The following is a 22,579-nucleotide window of genomic DNA, read 5'->3' as shown; positions in this document are numbered from 1 at the left end:
GCATTATGAAAAATATTTTAAACATTTATAAAAAAAACTATTATTTCAGGCTAATATTGTTTAATCTGCATCCAGGCTGTATGAGATGAGAGATAAATTTGAGACAGCTGTAGCTTCCACCTTCTCTTCAAACAAAATGTTCTGTGATAAATAAATTCAATGTCCTCATCTGTTTACAAAACACAATGCCGTGTGACATTATGAATTATGATTCAATGATAAAAGCAAACATCCTTTCTAAATCTTTTGTGCTCAAACCAGTCCATGTGGAATGGAATTAGCAGACAGATTTGGTCTTTGAGAGAGCTGAAGCAGCTTCCTGGTGCACTAGCTGGGTCACCAACAAGTTCACAAACAAGAGGAGGTCAACATTGTTAGCAAGACTTATAAAAACAAATGCAGGGTTTCATTGGGCCACAAATACTGCGTCCCTTTGTCGCTTGCCACGTCATTTTCAACGTGAAAAAAGACGATTGCCTCAGCAAGCATAAAATAATAAACTGCGCCTCAATAGCAGAGAGAACACAATGATGGCTTGACGCATGCAGAAAATAGCAAATAGCAACATGTTTCAAGCACAAAGGTCCATCTTCGGCATCATCATGGGAAGCCTGCATATTTGATGAATCCTACATAATTAAGCTAGTTGCTGTGGTCAAATAACATCTCGGTCAGGAAAATAGGTTGGTTACAATAATAAGATAGCTAATTAGTTCACAGGCTAGTACAGTAATCTAGCTGTTAAATGGGGCAGGGGCGGGGCTGGGGAGATAGAGGTTACCACCTGGCGTACTGTAAGGTTTTTTTTGCAGGGGAACCCTGAATTACCTTTCAAGAACAAAAAAAATGGGGGTCATACTTGGCAAGTGGCAGTATTCGAGCTTTTAAAAGTACAGCATCCTTTGGGTTCATGCATGTGTGGAGTGGCCGGTTCTACCTCTGTTCCAACACTAGAGAGAGGAATGAATAACAGGCAAGTAAGACAGTGCGGAAAAATAGGGAAGGCACAATCTCTTCAGTTGTTTCCTCTCTTGAACATTTTTCCCCCAATAACCTTCAAAGCGTGCCATACAATACAATCTAGAGACACGCTTCACTTTTATTTCGATTGGAGAGTTCTTAAGCAGTGATGGCCAGCAACACATTTTTGGTTTCTTCAGTTCTACATTTCATTCAGACCGCACCGATATTTATCTTGTGCCAAAAAAAAAATCACCCATCCATGTTTCATGGAATGTTATATCGGATCATTTTTTAGCCCAAGCACAGCAATGTCTCCGTCAACCTTTTTCCCCCTCACTGTGACTACAATTATCTTGGTACATTTTCACTCCAGGTTCCACGTTATTGTCTCTAAAAGTGTATGAAATGGCAAAAGTCATTTGAGCCTTCCTACCGTGTGTGTGATTAGAGCATTCCTGGAAGAACAGAGCTGTGGGCTTTGACACAAAAGGCAGAACACCTTGGATGCGAGAGTAATTTGGTGTCATTTTGTGTTGAATAAGATGAAAGGATTTAGCAGCTGTTCTGTCCCTTCTTTCAATGAGCTTCCAAAGAGTGTTTATTTCTCCCTTAATTGTAGTTATTTCAAATGAGGACTATTCCACATTTGGCAATAATTGCGAATAACAACCAATAGCTAATAAACTAAGGTATTGAACTTTGAAAGGTCTCCAAGCAATCTGTTCCATCCAGTGTGTCTCACTAAAACTGCTCTAATGACTGTTCAGTGTAAAATACGACCTTTGAAAGTAACTACCGCTGAATATGTTTTGAAACAACAACAAAAAAGATTATGGTATTTATAGGATGACCTGATCTTATTCTGAGATCAGTGATGTTTACAGTACATATTGCTGCAATCAGTCCATGAACTTAATTCTTAACCCCCTGCGGTTTGTCAGCTGAAATGAAATAAGAACTGCAAACAGGCTTCACACATTTCTGTTCAATATAATAATAATAATTCACTTGCAAATAAGATAACCTTCATTTCCTTCTCTCATTGGTTTAAGCTAACCTTGGCAGACAACTGACAATTACAAGTGAACAATACCTACAGTTTCTGAAATGTGAGAAACATGTTTTCAAGATGAAGCATTTACCCAAACACTGTTAAACAAGGACGGTGTGATAAACAGAAATGCAAAGTAACAAAAAAAGTATCAAAGTCTCACGAAGAACCACAATTAACTTTGCATATCCAATAATATATATTTTTAATTTGTTTCTTCTACTGTGACCACAAAGCAGAAGTTGATGATTTCTGCATTAATTACATTTTGCCCAATCTATATGAACCGAAGATAAAGTGATCTGCAGGTAAAGTTTAACCCATATTTTCCCCAATGGAAAACTTACACATTATTGCAAACAAGTCAGCTGCTTTATTGATCTTGAAAATTCTTTTTCAATTAAATTGCCAATTAAAGCATGTTACGAGCCTTGCAATAACTGTAATGGTACATCAATTTTGCTTTATTGAAAGGCTTACTAAAACTTTCACTGAATTGGTTTGCCTTAACATGGAAATTAAATGTTACTTTGAATAGTTACTCAATTACACAGAGCAGTAATGATACTAAAGTATAAGTCAATTTAAAAAGGATGGGAGGCCTTTAGGCCCATCTATCATGCTTGGTTACTAATAACTAATTGATATTTTTCAAATGTAAAGAGACAAGAACTGGCTACTGAGAAGAGCACTATTAAATGATATTTTTACTTCATAGATTTGTGGTGGCATGAATAAAAGATAAAAAAGTTTGTGCTCATTTTTAAAAAAAAAGGTAGTTGAAAATACAAAGTTGTTTTATTTACAATAAAACTGTAGTATAATCCTTCCATTTATCTGAATTGAAAATGTTCTTTAATCAATATAAGAACTCTTAAAACAACCAAAATGATTTAAAGTTAATTAAAAGTTCTACCGATCATACGTATTAATGCATTTACTTTAGGCAAGTTTTAAAAGATTTGTAAATTGCTGTAGAAATTGGGCTCTGAATGTGCATGTGTTTCAGGCCAAGTGAGGGTTAGGATGAAAATAAGTGTGGACTTTATTTATATTCAGGTTGCAATTTAAATGAAAACATTAAGACAGTTACTGGTAGGGATAATACAATGTAACAGACACCTACAGTATATCCAGAAACAAAAATGAAGATTTTTTAACAAATAATCACACTGCATGCAAGATATATCACTAAAATCAAGAAATACTGCAACACTAATCCTAACCCTTGCTCAGTTTCTTCCTCAGCAATGTCCTTCCTCTATAATGTGACGAAGCAAGGCGTTTTGCAGCCTTGGGCTGAAAAGGAAATAAAAACTTACCCTTCTGATATGCTATTGCAGATAGATTGCAGGTCTGTGTTGAGGGATTTCATGGTTTTAACTGAGACACACTGAAATCACTAGAGAAAGATGTAAAATGGGATCACCTTATCTGTAAATGCTGTTGGATGCTAAAGACTGAAAGGTAAAAATACAGAAGTCCAGATAAAAACAGAAGCAGTTAAGAGGCTTTATTCAAACAAAAACATCAACATACAGTAAGCTTCTCTATCTAGTCTAAGAATGCTCTACCATAAAAGGTAGCAAAATTTTTTTCCCAGTAATTCTGCATTTAAATTCAAGGAAGCCCTGCTTTCTCCAAGTCAAATAAAATCCTTACATTATTAAGCAGTAGTGATACAGAACTGTTTGAGGTCGTTTTACTTTATAGGAATACAGATGCCCATAGTGAAAAAGCAAATTAACTGGATGGAGCACATCAGCACAAAATCAGATGAAAGAGGTAAAATTGTTTTTTTTTTTGCTAAAGTTTTTAAAACTTTTAGTTTTGGTAACCGCCAATTAGTTTTGCATTTTTAAGCTATATTTTGAGACAGATTCTTCTACAGCCCCTGTTCAGCTCAAGAAGAGGAAGATGATATTTGACATACAATCAATCCACATAGTAACCAGCCAGAGATATTTTTCTGAGCTCGACAGAATCTTGTAGGAAACATTAACAGCAGTCAGAGGAGTGGTGACGTACTGAAACTCTTGCTGAAACACTTGCTGCACCTCAGAAGCCCTCATGCCTTTTACGTCATTTGAGATGAGAAATAAATTAAACACATGGCAGCAAGTCATTTGTAGCATGTATAGTGTTGACTCTCTGAATAAATAACTTCAAGACATACCGAAGTAATCCTAGGCAATACAGGGAGATATTATTGAAAGAGGATGCAGATGGATATTGGCATTCATTTCCCCTTTACATTTCACATTAATTAAGCCAACGAGGCAAATCAGACTGAGCATTGCTGGAGACTGAGGCTTGAACTGTCAGAGCACAGTGCTCTCTTTGCACTCGACAGCATAGTAATTTCCTGCATCTCAAGATAGATAAATTACACCTGAAAAAAACAGAGCAGAAAGTTAAATGTCTGTTGCCCTGCCATGGACTGACGCACTGTCCAGCGTGTATCCTTGTGTCCATTGCTTGCCAGGCTAGACTCTGGATCCCCCGTGACCCAGTACTGGATAAAGAGGTTAGAAAATGGATGGACGGTAAATGTTTGCAATTAGAAAAAAAAAAGTTCCTTAATGCTGAGTTTACAACCATTTACTGATAGCGGCATTTTTAAATGAACTTTTAAAATAAATGATTTCAAATGTCCTACAGTTGGTTCAGCCTCTTAATGTGAGTTGCTACTGATCTCTCTCTCTCTTTCCTTCAAAATGCAACTTTTAGCCACAATGTTAATATGAATACAAGAACAACTTAACAGTTTTTTCTCATTTGTAACCTATCTGACTTTTTTGGTTGCGAGTTAAACGATTCAAGCAGTTTGTGGTGTGAAAAAAAGACGTCAACATACTACTGTACATGAGCCAAGTATTAAAAAAGCTACTTTATGCAAATTGCACCAAAACATATCCCAAGACATGAGAAATTTTAACCAGCTACTCTGTGATTTAAATATAAATGGTAAAACACAACAAAAAATGCATTTAGATTACTGTCCAGTATTTCTATGTGATGCTGCAGAGAAATACCCAACAGAAAAAAAAACAAACAATAAGAGACCATTAGAAAAGCAAGAAAATCATCAGAATGGAAGAAATCACTATTAGTCAACAAAATGGGTTCTAGCAGGTTTCTGGCTCCTAAGCACACTTTGGATAATTCAGGGCTGGTAGCATTCATTTTGCTGCTTCATGGTAATTTTGAATCCTCTGGCTTTTCTCCTATTACAATACTTAGGCCAATATGCACATATGCTCAAATACAAAGTGTAAACAAAACAGTAGAACTGCTTCCCTATATGGCCACAAAAGCTTAAATAAACTGGGATCCATCATGAAATGGCATGAAGGAAAGCTTTCAAACATAAAACCGATCCTTTGAGATTCAGAATTTTGAAGAAAGTCGGAAATAACTCTTAAATTCACACAACAACCTTTGTACCTTTTAATTTCCACCTGCTATTTTAATAGAGACATCATACACATGCACTATTCTAGACCTTTTACTTACACATTAAAACCATGCAGCAAGAGCAAACGAACCAGAATCCTTAATCAAGACTGAAGAGCTCATCTTCTAAAGTTAGCCAATCGCCGATGTTTGAAAGAGGTCATTCTTTTGTGATCAAATCCAGAAAAACAACAACAAGGGAGATGCATAGGAGAGGGTTACTAAGAGTAAATTTAAGAGAAAGGATGTCTCGCAATGAGACAGCAGCATTCAAATCTTAATTCAGAACTAGGAGCATTAGAATAACCTGAGCTTTCAATTGTTCCTGAAAAGGTCAAAATAGCAACTAATGGAAACTGAATCATACACACCTACAGGAAAAGTACATAGTTTATGTACTGATTTTGGCACTTTTACACTAAGAGTGCACACAGATCCAATGTGAAATAAGAACAGTTTTTGGTTGTCTTGTAATGACTATAAATCTGTACCGTTTTAAAAAACTTCATGTCTTATCATTATGTTTGCTATTCAATAAGTCAATAACCATTATCTAATTTCCGTTCACCTGAAAGAAGCCAAACCAAATAGTACATTCTTTGCAAAAATATCTACAAATAAAAATATCTACAAATTAAAAAAGCAGCACTTTATAGTACAAAAATAAATTTACAACTTTAAAGAATAAAAATAAAGATTTTTTTTAAGAACAGTCTATAAAATTCAATAACATCAACTGGAGTTTACATACTAAATTAATTTTGTAAAACTGCAGTCATTCAATAGCTTTCAGTAACATTTCAAGTATACAGAACACATCTGTTTTCATTTTGTTTACATCAGGTCATTCAATCTGGAGTTTGACAGGTGTAACATAGTATAGCATGTCTTCAGTCCCTAATACCACAGTTATGAATGAATTCCAGTTGCATTTACATGTACCTTCCGGCAAGATAAAGAGGAGCTTTTCAAGACAAAGTCTTCATAAGAAACTACAGATGAGCCTTTACATTTTGTTTCAGGACAGCCTTCCTGTTCTCAGTCTCTTAAATATAATTCAGTTGTAAAAAGTAACGGACTCTTGATAAAACTGGTATACTTGCTTAAAAAAAAAAAAAGAGACTACACATCCAAATTAATAACACAACCTTGCCCACAGCAGCAAGCGTTGATTTTTCATATGCAGAAATGCACTCAAGTTTTAACACTTAGGGCTCTTCTGTGATTTATATATTTGTATCCAATGTTGAGCTGAACAATTCAGATTATTATTAGTAACATTTGGCTTTTAAAGTGGCAAAGCATTAAGTCGGACTGAAATTAAAACTTTTAAAATAAATATGAAAATCACATCATGAAGTTCTTCCATATTTAATTTTGCAAACCTGGCATAAGGCATGCGATATCGACGGATTGAGCAGTGTTCTCCCAGAGAACATGTTGCGCTAGACGTACCCTCAAAAGCACAAGGTCAGCTTCAAACCGAAGATGGTAAGAAAAACAAAAACAAAGATCCAGTCACAATGATGGACGACTTTTTTTAACATTAACGTTTAGGACCAAAAGCACAGTGCTGCGTGTGTGTTGCATATCGTGTTGACAGTTGTACCAAAACAATCGTATTTTCAGAGTCCCAGTCCTAGAGTTTTAGACCAGCCAGTGTGAGCTGATTTGGGAAGAGAGCTCCCTTTATTCTGGTCACAAATTCTACCTTCAGCAAACCGAGGTGGAGTCAAGCATTCTCTGCCGTACAGATGTGTCCTCATTGTTTCCGTCTGCCAGTGATAAATCTGAAAAAAATAGAAGAAACACTATTCATTATGACTCGGATCTCCCAATAATGCCTCATTTAATCTTATTTTAGATCTTCTGCATAGACAGGGAGAGAGAGTTCCATATCTGCATTGCCACAACTCCTTAAGCTAGAAAAAGAAGGAAAATGCTTCTTGAATTTCCAGGCATGTGAACTACAAAAGCACAGGTTAAATTAAATTAAGCATAAAATGAGGAGGAAAAGAGCAAAATACAGTAAAACAAAATGACCTTTTTTAAATAGGTGTTTTGTTTTTTGTAAGTTAAACAACCTTATTCAGAATAATTTACTGATCCAGGTTTCAGGGTTTTCATCATTCCCAATTTTTAATTCCACTAGTCTGAACTATTCTTGCCAAACAAAAAAAAACAGCTTTTCCCCTTGCAATGAAAACTGGACATGTTTAACAGTGTTAATTATGACATTGAAATGGGTTTATCAATAACTACAGACACTCCTTTAAATAGTCCTTTAGCAATAGAATCCTATCTAAAATATTTACATATTGTAAATATGTCCTTAGTTTGAACCGGAAACACAATTTCAAATAACATAAGTCCTATAGTGTCCACTACTAAATCTTCATTTATTCATTTCATTTTCAAATCAGATTAAGCTCATTTTAACATAAAATGTAATGTGCACAAGGAAGGTGTTAAAAACTGGAAAAGCTACAGATACATTTTCAATCAATAAAAGGTTTCCAGAGAGGCTTTTTTTTGGCTTTGGATTTTGAAATGAATCTCAAATTTGTGTGCTTCGTTTTACACTGCCGGCAGCTTTGTGCCTTCAGCTTGGAAAAACAGAATGGTTTTTTCTCTTAAAGAGAGCCATTAAGGGATGTCTCCACAATGCTGGGGCTTATAGTTTCTCGTCTCCTCTTCACTGTGGATGGGGACTTCTCAAGAGAGGCTCTTGATGGCTTAGAAAGCAAGTGAATTAGCCATCTGTGCCTGCTTGTACTGTCATAAACCACCTATTACAGTGATTAACTGCAAGCCTGGTCAAGTGAACTCCATTAACTGTGAAAGAAGCTCGGCAGAGACAGGAGAAAGTAAAGTCAGCTTGTTAATAAATGCTTGAGGACCTCATGACAGCAGTTATGAATACAGCCAGCACAAATGCAGAGTGACAGACTGCATGTCTCCTCATTGGCTTCCACTGCTCTATATTATTGCTGGTCACATCTGAATATTGTTGTACATCAAGTCAACAGCAGAAAAAGTGTTGATAGATTTCTAGACTTTATGTAAGGTACGTAAATAAGTGGGGAAAAAAAAAAGAGTTCAACTTTAGAAATACAAAAAGGTAAAAATGCATTCTAATCTGCTTTTAACACCAATTTGTGTGCCTTGTATTTTAGCTGTCTAGAGTACAGAACATTTATTTCATTAGTCTACAGAGATTTTCAATTAATGCATAGGTAACACGAAAACTGATTTAATAAAAATGCACTAAGGTTGCAGCTGTACATAAGGACTTCTTCCTGGTTATGACTAAAACACAATAATGAATGACTTTGTCACTTTCTGCCTAGTGTCAAAACAGTGCATCACCAGACAAAACCAATACGAATAATAATAATCTAGAGCTACAGGTGGTTGAGGGCTTCCAATACGGTACACTGTCAAAAAAATACAACAGTAAATCAACAAGGCAGTATAAGTGTAAGGATGTGTATGTTAGTAGCAAAAAAAGAATGTATAAGAATGACTGGAGGGACAGTTACCATGTTTGGTTTTAATTATCTAAACACATTTTGAACAGGAGCATTTTAAATTGGTGGCCATGCTGATAACTGAATGTTGACTAAATCCATCATAAAATATGTGAAGCCTAGCTGCAGCAGCAGGTGGGGATGGTTCTGATATTTACCAACTTTCAAATTAATTGGTTCACAGTTTCTGAAGAAGAGGCTGAGAAGGTTTTTGAAAATGCTGCTTAGCTGCAGTATTATTCTACGAAGGTTATAAGCAGCAAAGTGTCTGATTACAAGCAAGGACACAAGGGCACAGATCAGTGGTTTATTCTGGAGCAACATGCTAGCATTATTTAACTGCATGTTCTTGATGAAACCTGATGATATCCACCAAGTTCACACTCAACTGGCTCTGCAGCAATTCTTAGCATTTTACTTTTCAAGGAAGATGCCTGGCATATTAGGGAGTTAAGTATCTAAACCAGTTCTGAATAAAGACATTTTGAAACTTGAAAACAAAATGATGACCAGGCAGCCATATTGTTTAAGTAGGAACACTACTTCAGAGTTAATACATTAACTTCCTGACCACAAGAGGTGCCAATTTACTATCCTTTTACATTTTCCCCAGAGGTGCTTCAAATATAATGAGAAATTTGCCTTTATAAAAATCACGCACAAAAAAGAAACAGTTCGAATTGCTTTGTACTGCTTACACCTTTCCAACACCTCTTCATAATGTGCTAAAGTCCAATTTACTTGCTTACAGTGTCTCTCGCTTTAAGACAGGGAAAGCAGTCAAAATAAAGTCAAGTTTAAAAAAATTTACTACTACTGAAACTGAAACTGACAAAACTTTTATATCAACCTATTTTGACAAACTTCAGCTTTTGAAGTTAAAGTTGAAGCTTTAGAACAATAAATATATACAGTACAGTACGGCAGTCCTCACATGTATTCAGAGCACTAAAATAGATGCAAGGTCAATAATTTGTTTACTGCAATTGGTTTAGATTTTATTTCTGACATTTTACACTCTTTCCTTACCTTGTAGTTGTACGTGATCATTTTCAGGCTCTGCCCCTGCCACTCTGTTGTTGCTTTGGTTCTGCAGTATCTTCCCGTCTACAGCATCGGTCTTGACTTGCCCCAGGTTTGTTAGGAGACACATGAGGTCAAAGGGCTCCTCGCCATTGTTCTGCAAGTGTTCTAGAACCTTCAGGCGCTTGTAGGACTTGAGCTCACTGAGGTTTTCGTCCAGAAAGAGCAGATACAGGCTGAGGTCATTGTAAAACCCAGAGGTGATACTGAAGGTTTCAAATGTGGGTAAGATCTGGTAGACCTTAAGGAAGTCAGCCTTCTTCCACAGTGGAGCCAGAGTAGTATAAATAATTGCAGGCGCCAGTAGGATGTATACTATCAAGTTAATGTAGCTAAGCAGCTGGAAAATGCCAACTGCGATAAGCTTGCACTGAAGGAATTTAGGAATAACAGTGTCGTTTTTCAGGACTCCTGTGCGAATGTTGCATTTAAACTCATCCGTGATAGAGGCCAGGTTGATGTAGTATCCCAGGTAGATGCAAGCAAATAAAACATTAACAAAAGTCAAGATTCGGCAGATGAGATACTTTATAATTAGGCCCTTGGAAGCCGTCTTCGTCTTGAGGTACTGTTCCACTAATGGGTACTTCAAACACCCTTCGTTTCGATCCAAGGAGCTGTGAGTCACAGAGAACAGGAATTAGCAACAGTATCTGAAGTGTTCAGACGCTGGGTTTCCTTACAGAAGCAAAGCCACTGCGAGACATTTTCTTTTTGCCCATTTATTTATATTCTTAATCTTTATTAGCATGATGGAAACATTAATCTATTACAATATTACAAATCAACTAAAATTTTATCCATGTATGTGTCATAGGTGTGCTGAATGCAATTTAATTTCCGAACTTCCCAAGACGGACAGAGGATTTTAGTGCCCTGGTAAATATGCAATGAACCGTCGATTTGCTATATTTTGTAACTTATTCTATGGCTTTTCATTCTTTTCTTGGGGAAAGCTGTCTGCCACAGCAGGCCACAAGTGCCAGCTGTCCTTACAGTGTGTCTGTCCTATGTGGGTGTGTTAAAGCAGGAGCTTTGCAGTCACAAAGCAAAGCAGAGTTGAGACCATTTTGCCATACTGACCAGAAAGGCTTAGTTTTAATAGTTCCAGTTTCTACTACCTCTAAATTCCAATATATGCAACTTGGTTCTGTCTCAACAACCAATATTTTACTTCTTTTTCATTTTGCGAAGCCTTCCTTTCGTAATCCATGATCTAGTGAACAGCTGCCATCTTGTGGTCATAATTTAGGTGTCTGTTCACTGGGTGCAAACTCAGGCGTAAGTCCGATATGAACACTGAGTCCTTAGGAAACAGCACAAACTGCAAAATCTTAAGAGCAGAGATTCTTGAACTCTAAAACCCAGCTAGAAGCACCTATTACCTGTTGATATTGGGAAATAAAAAGCCATAGACTATTCTAAATGTTAAACACGAGCTCTCCATGGAAAAAGAGTAAAGATGAAGGATGTTGAGCATCATCCTTCACAAGTGATTCTCTGGACTTAAATGTGGGCACATTGCAGTCGGACAGCTAACTGCGTCACCTGCATGCGTCTCCTGAAAGGCTGGAGTCCACGACTCCGCTGGTCACCAGGTTCCTGGCCAGCTTTATGGCGCGGTTATAGGAGCGGTCCAGCTCCTCCATGATGAAGTTGAGGTCAGAGAAGAGGTGGGGTGTTGCCGTGAATCTCCAGAAGAGGGACGGGACGTACATCAGGATAGCCACCAGCAGGAGAACATAGGGAAAGAACTGCCCAGACACACCAAGAGAGAGCAAGAGATGTACAGGACAGTCTCAGTGTCTTCAAGACCATCCCAGGTAATAAATATCCGCATTTATTACCTGGGGTGTCTATGACAAGACTGAGACAATAACATGGTGGCAAGCTGACTAAAATTAATGCAATCACCAAGCCCAAGACTACAACTCAGCCTTGACAAGACACCAAAGCAAGGTCAAATCAAGTTTTATCCAACAAGCATTCATTACATCTCTTCTCTCATCTGAAAATACGCTGAACTAATTGATGTTAAAAAGAAAATAAACATTTGGTATTCTAAAGGGAAGGACTGCACTGATCCTGAACCTCAGTGATGACAGAATTCTGCCAGCACAAGCAGACAAATCTCGTCAGAAACCACCATGACTTGTGCTTTTTTTCTGACAGGAAGCAGGACGCAATTAAAAAAAAATGAACAGATGCGACTAAGTTTAAAAGTACTTATTTGATTAAAAGTAAAGCACTCTTCTGCCACCTTCTGATGCCAAAAGGTATGACATTACATCTAAAAACATTAGTATCAACATTAAAAAGGTTTCTATGTAAAATTGTAGGCAGACAGTTCACTTGGGGTGAAACTGTGGCCTCTTCCACAGAAGAAATCCTGAGAAGAAAGTGAAAAAAGTAACAGGTGTTTTCTGGAAACCCATTTTAGTTTCACAGTGAGTTTCTAGCTTAAGAAAGTTCTGCGAGAGGGGTGACTGATTCTCTAGCATTTTGCCGAAAGCATTAATGAAGGCACCACCGTGCCAAGCTTCAGAGCAGGCCCTTCGTCCGTGTTTGATCCCCAGATTTTGCTGTCAGCTCGAGGCTCTGTTAATGAGCTGTGTTTTGGCCAGGATCTAAGCTACCAGGGATTTCTCAAGAGCCATTTTCAGTCTTCCTATAAAAAGAAAGCCAGGAGCAGCTCTGAAGCATAAAAAACGAAATGAAAATCACCAAAATCCAGAGGGTGTGTTTGACAGAAAAGATTTCAAAACAAGCATGAACTAACAGTAAGAGCTACATTAGTGTAGCAGAATAGAGTCCAGTTTTAATCCAATCTTTGACCCATCTGTCACTCTCGAATTCTGGACTTGCAGAGTCTTTGCCCTTCTTGCCAATGAAGTAACTGATAACAGGTTGAGCTCTGCAGGCTGACAATGGTAAAGCAGTTACATTTTGATTGAACCTAGATATAATTCCTTTTCTAACACTTCACTCTTTGAAGTAATACTTTTTAAATAAAAAAATTAGATCAGAAATTTCATACAAAATGAGTATCTCTCTGGTAGCTGTTAATAATATATTACCACAAAACAAATAGAAAGAAACATGTATAGGCTAACAGGAACAAGTATTTTTTGTTAACTTTGCTTCCTTAAAAACACGATTCAGAAAACAAGATAGAATGTAAACATTCCTTCAAAGCCTTGTGAACAGACTAAGAAAAAAATACTGTATTACAATACAGCAGATAAAAACAGATCAAAACAAAGAGTAAGAAGTTATGTTAACAAGGGCACAAAGTTTCACATAAGGACAAGGAACAATTATAGAGGTACAAAAAGGTCAAACCACATTTGTCTGTGGGCTTTATTAGAATTATAAGCAGCAGCAAGAGAAGAGCTCCTAATGATGTATTCAGGTACTCCTCATAAAAAATGACTTAATTTCAGGAGTGTTTTCTTTAAAGGACCATATGGGCCAAGTTCTTTGAAACCTTTCTTTCTGAAATGTCTTTATTCTAGGATGTTTTTACTTTGGAGCAGGAAATGGTTAACAGCCATACTTTACATGCATTTCATTCTTGTGTAAAAAATTGGAAAACATTTGGAAGCAGAGAGAAAGCAGAAAGACACCTGCAAGGAGGAACTTTCCCATGCTGGGTTAAAAGCTAGATTCACCCAATTCATAAGTTCATGTATAGCACATTTACTGTACATAAGAAAAGTTTAATTCCTCATTAGCATAGAATTGCAAGTTGAACACATCTGGGAAAGGCAGGTGACAAGCTTAATTTAAATATTGTAATTATCACTACCACAAAAATGCCCCTATCATTATAAAATGTAAATATGTTAGATATATTTTTTAAAACATCATAATTTTACATTTATTGTATATTTTCCCCATTTGGCTGCAGTATTAAATCCTCTTGCTTTTTTCCCCATCACACAAGAATGAGCCACATCTCAGCAGTGTTTGATGATCATCAGTAGATTTGTGATGGGTCTCTAAGAAAAGCAATTTGTATTTATTTTTTAAATGGAAAGCAGGAGCCAAGAACACATGGAATCCAGCCTTAAAAAGATACATATACAGAAGAAAGAAGTGATTTTAAAGCCCTACAATCATGCAAGAGTGAGCTCCCATATTTTCAACGTTTTACACAAAGAAGAATCTGACAACAAAAACAGATATTGAGAGGGGCAGAGGCTTATTGCTATACTGCATATTTCGCTGCTAGGACAACAACAAAAAAGGTCCTTTACCCCAAGTTTACAATAAAATAGAAACCACATTTGTCAGACCACCAAAAATCAATCCCCCTCACACATACAAATGATACACAATGTTTTATTATATTATATTGGTGCGTTTTGTTATGATATGTCTCAAAACACATCCCACAGCCCCAGCATAGTTAAATAAAAATAGGGACTGGTATATATTTGAAAAGGCAACAAGATATTCATTTAATTCCTTAAATAAAACAATGTACGGCTTTGAGGAGTTAACTATGTACACTCTATAAAAAATAAATGCCAAACATTCTGCTGTTAAGTGGCGAATACAACTTGAAAAGCAGGATTCTTCTCAAGCTCAGTTACTTTGTGCAGGATGCTACCAAAAATACATTGATACCAAGAGCAGAAAACCTCCAAGAATTTTCTATCTATATCGTATTATAAATCAATGTTAGGGTCTCACATGACACAGATCTTTTGTACAGACAAAAAAAGACTATAATCTTCTGCTACTGTCAACTTTCTGAGGAATGTATTTTAAAACTTCCAAGTAATTTCACAGGATACCACATTTTTCTGCATTTTTTAATGGACTTTATTTTAAGACTTCCAAGCGATAACACAGGATACCACTTTTGTTGTACATTTTTTTTAAAAAACAAGCCCGTTTAATCTGCACTTTGGGAATGTGTGTGCCGTTCGCAAATTTTTCAGCAGAAAACAGATAATAAGATTCCCTGATGTCCTAACCAGCATTTTTTAAAGATACCTTCTCTTCCAACCTGTGCTTATGTTTCATAAAACACTTGCATCGGTGCTAATGATGTTAACAATTTTCCTTACATATCTACTAAGGGGGCATTTAACTTTGTGAGTACACATTTACTTTAACCTGTTATAGGATTTTATTTGCTTTTGTAAGCGTTCAGAATTTTTTTTTTGTGAATCAGGCCGTTAATGCTTAGAAAGCACTCTGAAAATGTGTGCCACCATTATCTTTGGCGATCTTCATCAGTATCTCTTTATACTGTACGCGCCACTTCCACAACACTGGCAAATGAACCGGAGTAACAGGAGCTGCTCTGAAGTGTAATCTTCGGCGCCTGACAGCTGCAACATCATTTGGGACTAAATTTAGTTTTACACCAGACAAGTACACTTGCTGTACTTGAACAAACCACGTTGCCAAAACAACAGCAGTCCTGTGGTACTGTGCCGTTCTATTGTGCATGCTAGGGAGGGCAGACTACAAACCTTACCTTATGTAGCCAGAGGGGCAACAGACCAGCATCGCTGTGTGATAAGTGCTGCTGCTGTACAGCAGCCCAGCAGAACGAGTCCACGTAGGCAGCCTGACGCCAGGAGAAATTGGTTGGGGAAAAACAGCTGATCTGGGTACCTGGGGGAGACAGTGGAGCCAGAAAACAAGGGATCAGTAAGCACATAACAGCTGGAAAAGCACAGAAGGTCTATTAGCAACTGAAAGATTTCCAAGACATAGCAGGGAAAAAAATCTTAAACATAAAAAAGTAAAAAGAATTAAAAAAGATGTCCTGCTATTCCTGTGTGATATACTGTAGTGCACAGTGAGAGTATGGAAAAACATTTTTCATATAAGAGCCTCCTGGACTCTTTCATGCATTCAATTTTAATAGCAGACCATGGATCTTAGTGTCTCCAAAGCCCTCCTGGTATTTTTGGGATACCAAAAAAAACAAGCTGGGTCTAATTTCAGAGACTCATAAAGAACATGATGGCTCCCTACCAATCCCATAATCAGGATATATTCTCATTCAAGCTGGACTCCAACACTAATAGAAGAGCCTGTGAAATTATGAAAAAGATATTTTGCGTTACTGTTCATAGATATTCTTTTTCCATCAGCTTAGGATCCAGGTAGGCGTTACTGTTTGGCTATTTCAATAACACTGTCCCAAAACTCCTTCGCAGGAATTACTTTTTAAAACAAACTTTACATCAGAGATGACCCTCTGATTCCCTATTCCAACATGATTTATGTTGCAAGTATATTAACAGTTAAGTATATCTATTAGGGCAGAATTATAAGTTTTACTTCTTAGGTTATCATCATGTGAGGAACCTGATCTTTTTAAAAACATGTTTAACTGTGGAAAAATGTTTTGAATGTGAGACAGTTTCAAAGACAATGTAAACACCAATGGCATACAAATGTGAACTCAAAAGTTTCAAAAATCCAAATTATTTGACTAGAAGTTCTTTTCCTGTAGCTCTCTTCCTTCTAACTATGCTAGAAGATGGGTGTGACTGAATATTCTCATTACAGATTGCCTGCACAGCTTTGGATAATAAATTAATGTCACTAAGAAGTTCTAGTTGCAATAATTTTTATATACAATAAAATAAGCAAAATTAGTCGCGACTAATTAGTCGCAGACGTGGACACAGACTGAGAAAGTTCCTCCGTGCTTTCTGTTGACTCTAAACAAAGATATTTTTAAATCACCATTCTCACTGCTGTAGATTCTGAGAAGTGGCCTGTCTCTGTTGTGGAGATCTCAATTCAGAGGCATTTTGATATTTCATGGCCTTTGATCAATTCTAAGTTTTTCATCCTGATTTCAAGAGAATTTGATTTTTTCTCCAGGGCATCCATTTAAGATTCTGAGAAGATCATGCATTAAACTACACTGTCAAACTTAACTTCACAGTTCCAGACTAAAAACATTCAGTTTCTTTAGTCTGTCTGAGTGTATCATTCTCTTCATGGCCACAAATAAATCTGGTTTCTCCTTTTAATGCCTCTAGTACAGAGATATCCTTATTGTACCTTGGTAACCATAGCCAAACAAACTTCTTAGCGAGGTTTAACTAATACTGTACATTGCCTTTGTACTGATCTTGGCCATACTCCACTGATGACCTCATTTCAATCCAGTAATTTACCAAGAATCTTTATCTGTATTTTAACAAATGTATCCATGTGCTCATACTACAGTAGATTCCTGCAGCTTTAATCTTGAGACCTTTCATTTGGTACTTTGTGAAGGATTTCTGAAAGCAATTTCGCAGCAGGGTCAGTGTCAAACTGATGTCAATCCGGTTGTTTATAGACTGAAAGCACGCATTTGAATTTAATCAAATTGTCAGGTGTATCCAAAAACATGTTAAAAGTGTTATCTTATCACCTGAAATCAATGATCATTCTGTGTATTTACTGTGTTCATTGTCTTCTGGGCAAGTAAAAATGTTGTAATTTGCAGCTGTATTCCTCAAGTGTGCTAGATTCATTCTAGAGGACTAACAGAAGGTTTTTGTCTTCTGTGTCTCACTCTGTTGCTTGCATAAAACACAAGCTGCATTGTGGTGCCCAGGCACCAAAAACGTGATTTCTGATGGTTTATGTATGGCCTTACATCACATGTTATGCCTAGTGACACTTGTGTGTGCATGACTTTGTAAACAACTCTAGACACAAACGTCTTTAGTTTTGTTCCACTAGAGATTAGGGTGCCTTTATTTCACATGCGAAATCATTTCCCCTTAATTCTGTTCTTAGTATTCACTGAAATTACTTTTTAACGAGAGAAATACTAAGTATTGTTTAGTTCTCTTTTTTGGAATTGGATTTTGTTTTCAGTGTTGTTTTTTCCCCAACTTTTAGGTCACTCATCAAAAATAAGACAAAAAATAAAAGCAAGGTCTATACCAGAAAAGGCACAGAACTACACAAATTTTAATGTACTTTTAAGAAACAGACTCTGAACAGATGTACTATACTTTTTATGTACTACATACTATAATATGTACTTAATGTAGGTAAATTGAGAATATTTAAATCAGGTCTGAAAAATAAAAGTCAGAATAAACACCACAAGACACAAGGCACTCCAGGAACTGGGTTAGAGTCCCTTATCCGTGTATAGTTTTATCATAACACAAAATAAACAGGAGCAGAAAATCAGCACATCAAGATTGACCCAAAATATTTACTCCGCTCTTCTGGTAAACAAGATCATGTGCTGCTGTATTCCAGCCAGCATGTAATCTAATAAAATAGATCACTAACTCCTGAGGACAACAGCGTGCCTGCAATTTCCTGGTCAATAAATACAAATACAGGATACCACAGCTAGTCTGATGTGAGATCAGCACTGTGGCCAACCTCAACACAAACTGCCTTATAACATGCTGCACAATTCCCAAAGTCTATAACGCGGGTTCACACAGGTCAAAAACGTGGATATGAAAACACAGACACTAATATGTTATTATATATAAAATATATTACCCTTTCAAACTCTGTTGTACAGTGTGTGCCACTTCAGGGCACTGCATTGACAGTATAAGATCACTTTATCAGACATATACAATTTCTCGTATTAGGAATTTGTCTTTTCGCATACCCCAACTTTCTCTCCATGAGACACACAGACAGGGAGAGAAACTTGGAGCAGTTGGTGTTAAGGGCATTGCTCAGGGGCCCAACGGAGTAGGATTCCTCTGCCAGCCATGGGATACGAACCTGCAACCTTCCAGCCACAGGCACAGATCCTTAGCCACAGAGCAACCACACCGCCCTATATATATACACATATGCATGCAGGTCACACCTGAATCTTATGCTTCCCATTTAAATCTTATGCTTTTGCACTATATTGTTATTTGTATTACACTGATTTATGTACTCTATATATACAATCATTCAGTGGATTTTACAGACTTGTACACTGTTTTCATTGTTTTCTCGGTGAGGCAGAAGGAAAAGTTCCATTGTATGTGGACTATAAATTAGACTGATTTTGATACTTCTCAGGTTTGTTAAGCAACTCCATTTACAAATTCCATCTGTTGTGACAGCTTGTTTCAGCAAAATATAATATGTCTAGCAAGGTCTCCAGTCCTGTTCAGCTCTCTTGCCCATTCACTTGCTTGTACATGGTTTATAATACAGAATACCAAAATATACATACAGTACACTGATCTTCTCCACCAGGGCTTGTCGGCTCCAGGAGGTTATCAGGACCCCCACACTCACTGGCTTTAACCCTTAACTGAACCAATCTGTCAAGTTCCACACCCTGCATACAGGGGTGCACAGCATTTTCAGGGAAAGCCCAGCTCCCTTCCGAAATCTCCAGGGGGACATGAGCAAATAGATCGCCCACGTCTTTAGGAGGTGGGAGAAAATCATAACATTTATCAAAAACCCACAAGAAAGACACAACGAATTCTAAACTCCCTGACAGACAGAAGCTCCTATATGGAAGCAAACCCAGCACCAAATGAACTACTAGATTACTTACTGTATATGTTTCTTGAAATTGTCACCTATCTGTACTCTACTTACAAATTCAAACAAGAACATAGGAAAGAGCATATAGTAATGAAAGAGGATAACTAAACTAATAAAATGCTTAATTTAAGCCCAGAACTTGGAACCACTTATCAAAATGATAAAAGATAGAAGTTGTGAGCTGTGCACTGTCCTACTTTATGAGAGGGAAGTACACACTTGAAAAAAACACAGTAGTTTCTTGATAATGGCAGAGGCATTTCAATTACAAAATAAATCTGATATCCCAAGGATTTAAATCTCTTGTTGTTAGCTCATCTGTGGCATGCACTAATGTTATATCTCACCAGTACATTAAAGGATTTTAAGAAACTGATTTTGTTTTTGCTCAAAAAACTATACACAGTAAATATTTAAAATTTACTTCTTATTGAATGTTAGTAAATTATGTTAGTTCTTTCACAATAAGCAGGAAGAGCTGTGTTCCGAATACAAGTTCTTGTGGCGCTCCAGAAAATCCATCATCCCAATCTGAACAACAGTTCTTTATTCTGTTTTATCAGAATTGCTAATAATAATTAATACAGAGCTTTGTTGTGCCTTAGCCTGATGCATGCTCTTCCTTTGTAAACAACAGAGTGAAACATTCATTTAAATATATTAGCTATTTCCCTTGAATCCTCTTGAAGTTTCCATTAGTATGCAAACAACCTGAAACCTACTTGGCTGCATACATAAACGTTCACCTCTGTAACAGATCTGCATTAAATCCCACTTTCTGTTTGTCACAGAAGGGCAAACTGCTACAGGCAAAGTATGCAATTGGAAAAGAGATCATACTTGACTGATCAACTGATCGGTCTTTAACAACAACAAAGGTTATACAGCCTATTCCTGGAATTAGATAATTAGGTTAACCTTCTTTTAACCACATGCATATTTAACAAGTATTTTGTATTGCTGAGCGTATGCAGTTCATAGATAAAAGCCTTAATGTGTTGCCTTTAACTTCAATTCTTACAGTATAGATTCGCCATGTTAACAAACAGTATTAAATGCGACCTGTTAGGACTCAAAACTCATTAGTAGGAAACTAGCTATGTAAAAATATTCGTGCAGAAATCAAGCTGTAAACTACGTTTCGGAGGTATTACAACAAGAGCCGATTGGTTTTCTGAAGAAAAACAAATATTAGGGCACACCGACCGCTAAAATTAAATCTTCAGGATAGAGAAGCCATGAAATTTCTGTAATTGTTAATGTTAGGCCTACATCTAATTAAGTATATTTACCGTCATGCACTCTATTGAAATAATGTTAAACTGCTATGAGTAGAAACAATAATTATATTTAACATACAAGAACGTACTACTGTTTGAAGATAGAGGATGACTGGCAAACTTACATTTTTATCGGCACGATAACAGCTGCTATAGAAGTTATGTTAAAGCCGTTTAAAAGCAGTGATTAAACATAACCTTATTACTTGCACTGCTCCGGAAGATTTCCGATTGCGTAAAGAAATAATGAGACGGAGCAAGTGAACTAGCAACAATTGACTTGATTTGTTTACTACTTTTTCTATGTTTGATTTTCGATAACCTGACTAACTTAAGCACACACACACACGCATATAGTTCGTATCTTCAACAAGCGATTAGATTGTAAAAGTGACGCAGCACATCCAGACAAACTAACCGCAGGAACAATGCCAAGAAAATGAAGCAATGCACATTTGTAATACCATCGTGCGTTTTCACTGCCACTTACCTACTGACACCTCCTGTGCAAACGCCAGTGAAATCAGCAACAAAGGAAGACCAACTGCAATGCAAGTGACCATCTTATCCACCGCAAGTTCCAGTCTCACGCCTTTGTATTTAGATTCCGATGGTTCTTTCAACAAAAAATCCGAAAAAACGTATTCTGAAGCCAAATGTGCAATCGCCATGGTTTTCCGATATGTAGCCGGGTAGGTTTGCTCTGTGTTAAAGATCCCTCCTCACTTGAAACTGAAAATGCCGGCCTGGCAAATAAACAGTCACCGTTCAGAAAACAAGGATTTGTAGGTCTTGAAGTTTCATTCGACTCAATCCGAGTTCAAAGTACGTTTATTTCAACGCGTACTACCACCATAACAGCTAAACACTATTGTTTTACACCCGGCACCCAAGTAAATCATCTTGGTATGTTTATCTCATCCAGTCCAGGACACATTTTCCTCCCTTTTTTATTTCGCGTGCTTCTTGTCTTCCGGGTTGGACTGTTTAAGGTAGTATAGAATTTAGCAAACGTGGTTAAATGTATTACAAAGCTATAGTTCAAAACACTCACCGGTCAGAGATCTGTCATAAATTAGACTTAAGATATATTAATAAGGGGCACTGTTAAAGTTTTGTAGCTGTATAAATCTATAAATTACGTTCATACGACCTTAAAACTAAAGACGCTACAGAAAGGTGCTTTCCGAAAATTAAACTTGGGAGAGCATGGTCTCCTTTTAAGGTTAGATCATCTTCACATCTTTCAAATACATACTGAAATAATGTCGTGGTCCAATATATAAATATATTTATATAGAAAATTCAAAAATCTACATTAAATTCCTTATATAATGCGTTTCAGGGCACTACTTTACAGGTAATGGGGAATCACCTCCACCACCACCACCTAATCCCAGTACGCTCACCACACATCAGCTGTCAGTGGGGAGGAGATTATTAGGAGGCCACAATTGGTAAAATCAATCTTGGCCAAATTTCCCATTGGCCCTTACCAATCATGGCCTCCTAATAATCCCCATCTATGAATTGGCTTCATTACTCTGCTCTCCTCCCCACTGATAGCTGATGTGTGGTGAGTGTTCTGGCGCACTATGGATGCAGGTGGATACTGCACATTGGTGGTGGTGGAGAGGAGTCCCCATTACCTGTAAAGCGGTTTGAGTGGAGTGTCCAGAAAAGCGCTATATACTGTAAGTGTAAGC

The 22,579-nt window shown here is 37.0% G+C and overlaps 1 protein-coding gene across 1 annotated transcript; it reads right to left on the bottom strand.

The window, feature by feature from the left end:
* Positions 1 to 5,460: 5,460 nt before the first annotated feature.
* On the bottom strand, positions 5,461 to 21,852 carry LOC148830488 (pannexin-1-like). The gene is made up of 5 exons (XM_088922130.1): positions 21,364 to 21,852; positions 15,578 to 15,717; positions 11,632 to 11,837; positions 10,030 to 10,700; positions 5,461 to 7,260 (listed from the first exon to the last, which is right to left on the bottom strand). The coding sequence occupies exons 1-5, from the start codon at positions 21,542 to 21,544 to the stop codon at positions 7,184 to 7,186; spliced, it is 1,275 nt and encodes a 424-aa protein (XP_088778256.1). The 5' UTR covers positions 21,545 to 21,852; the 3' UTR covers positions 5,461 to 7,183.
* Between the last annotated feature and the right edge of the window lie 727 nt (positions 21,853 to 22,579).

Source organism: Atractosteus spatula, chromosome 7 (assembly GCF_055471065.1).
Source record: "Atractosteus spatula isolate fAtrSpa1 chromosome 7, fAtrSpa1.hap1, whole genome shotgun sequence".
In the NCBI taxonomy this organism is placed as follows: domain Eukaryota; kingdom Metazoa; phylum Chordata; class Actinopteri; order Semionotiformes; family Lepisosteidae; genus Atractosteus; species Atractosteus spatula.
This window is presented reverse-complemented; position numbering and strand designations above follow the sequence as displayed.

Excerpts from the sequence above, each read along its gene's own strand:
- LOC148830488 (XM_088922130.1), bottom strand. The coding sequence starts at position 21,544 with ATGGCGATTGCACATTTGGCTTCAGAATACGTTTTTTCGGATTTTTTG. Across the intron at positions 10,701-11,631 it reads CTTTCAGGAGACGCATGCAG|CTCCTTGGATCGAAACGAAG; the intron begins GTGACGCAGTTA and ends TGTGACTCACAG. Across the intron at positions 7,261-10,029 it reads TGATCACGTACAACTACAAG|ATTTATCACTGGCAGACGGA; the intron begins GTAAGGAAAGAG and ends TATTTTTTTCAG.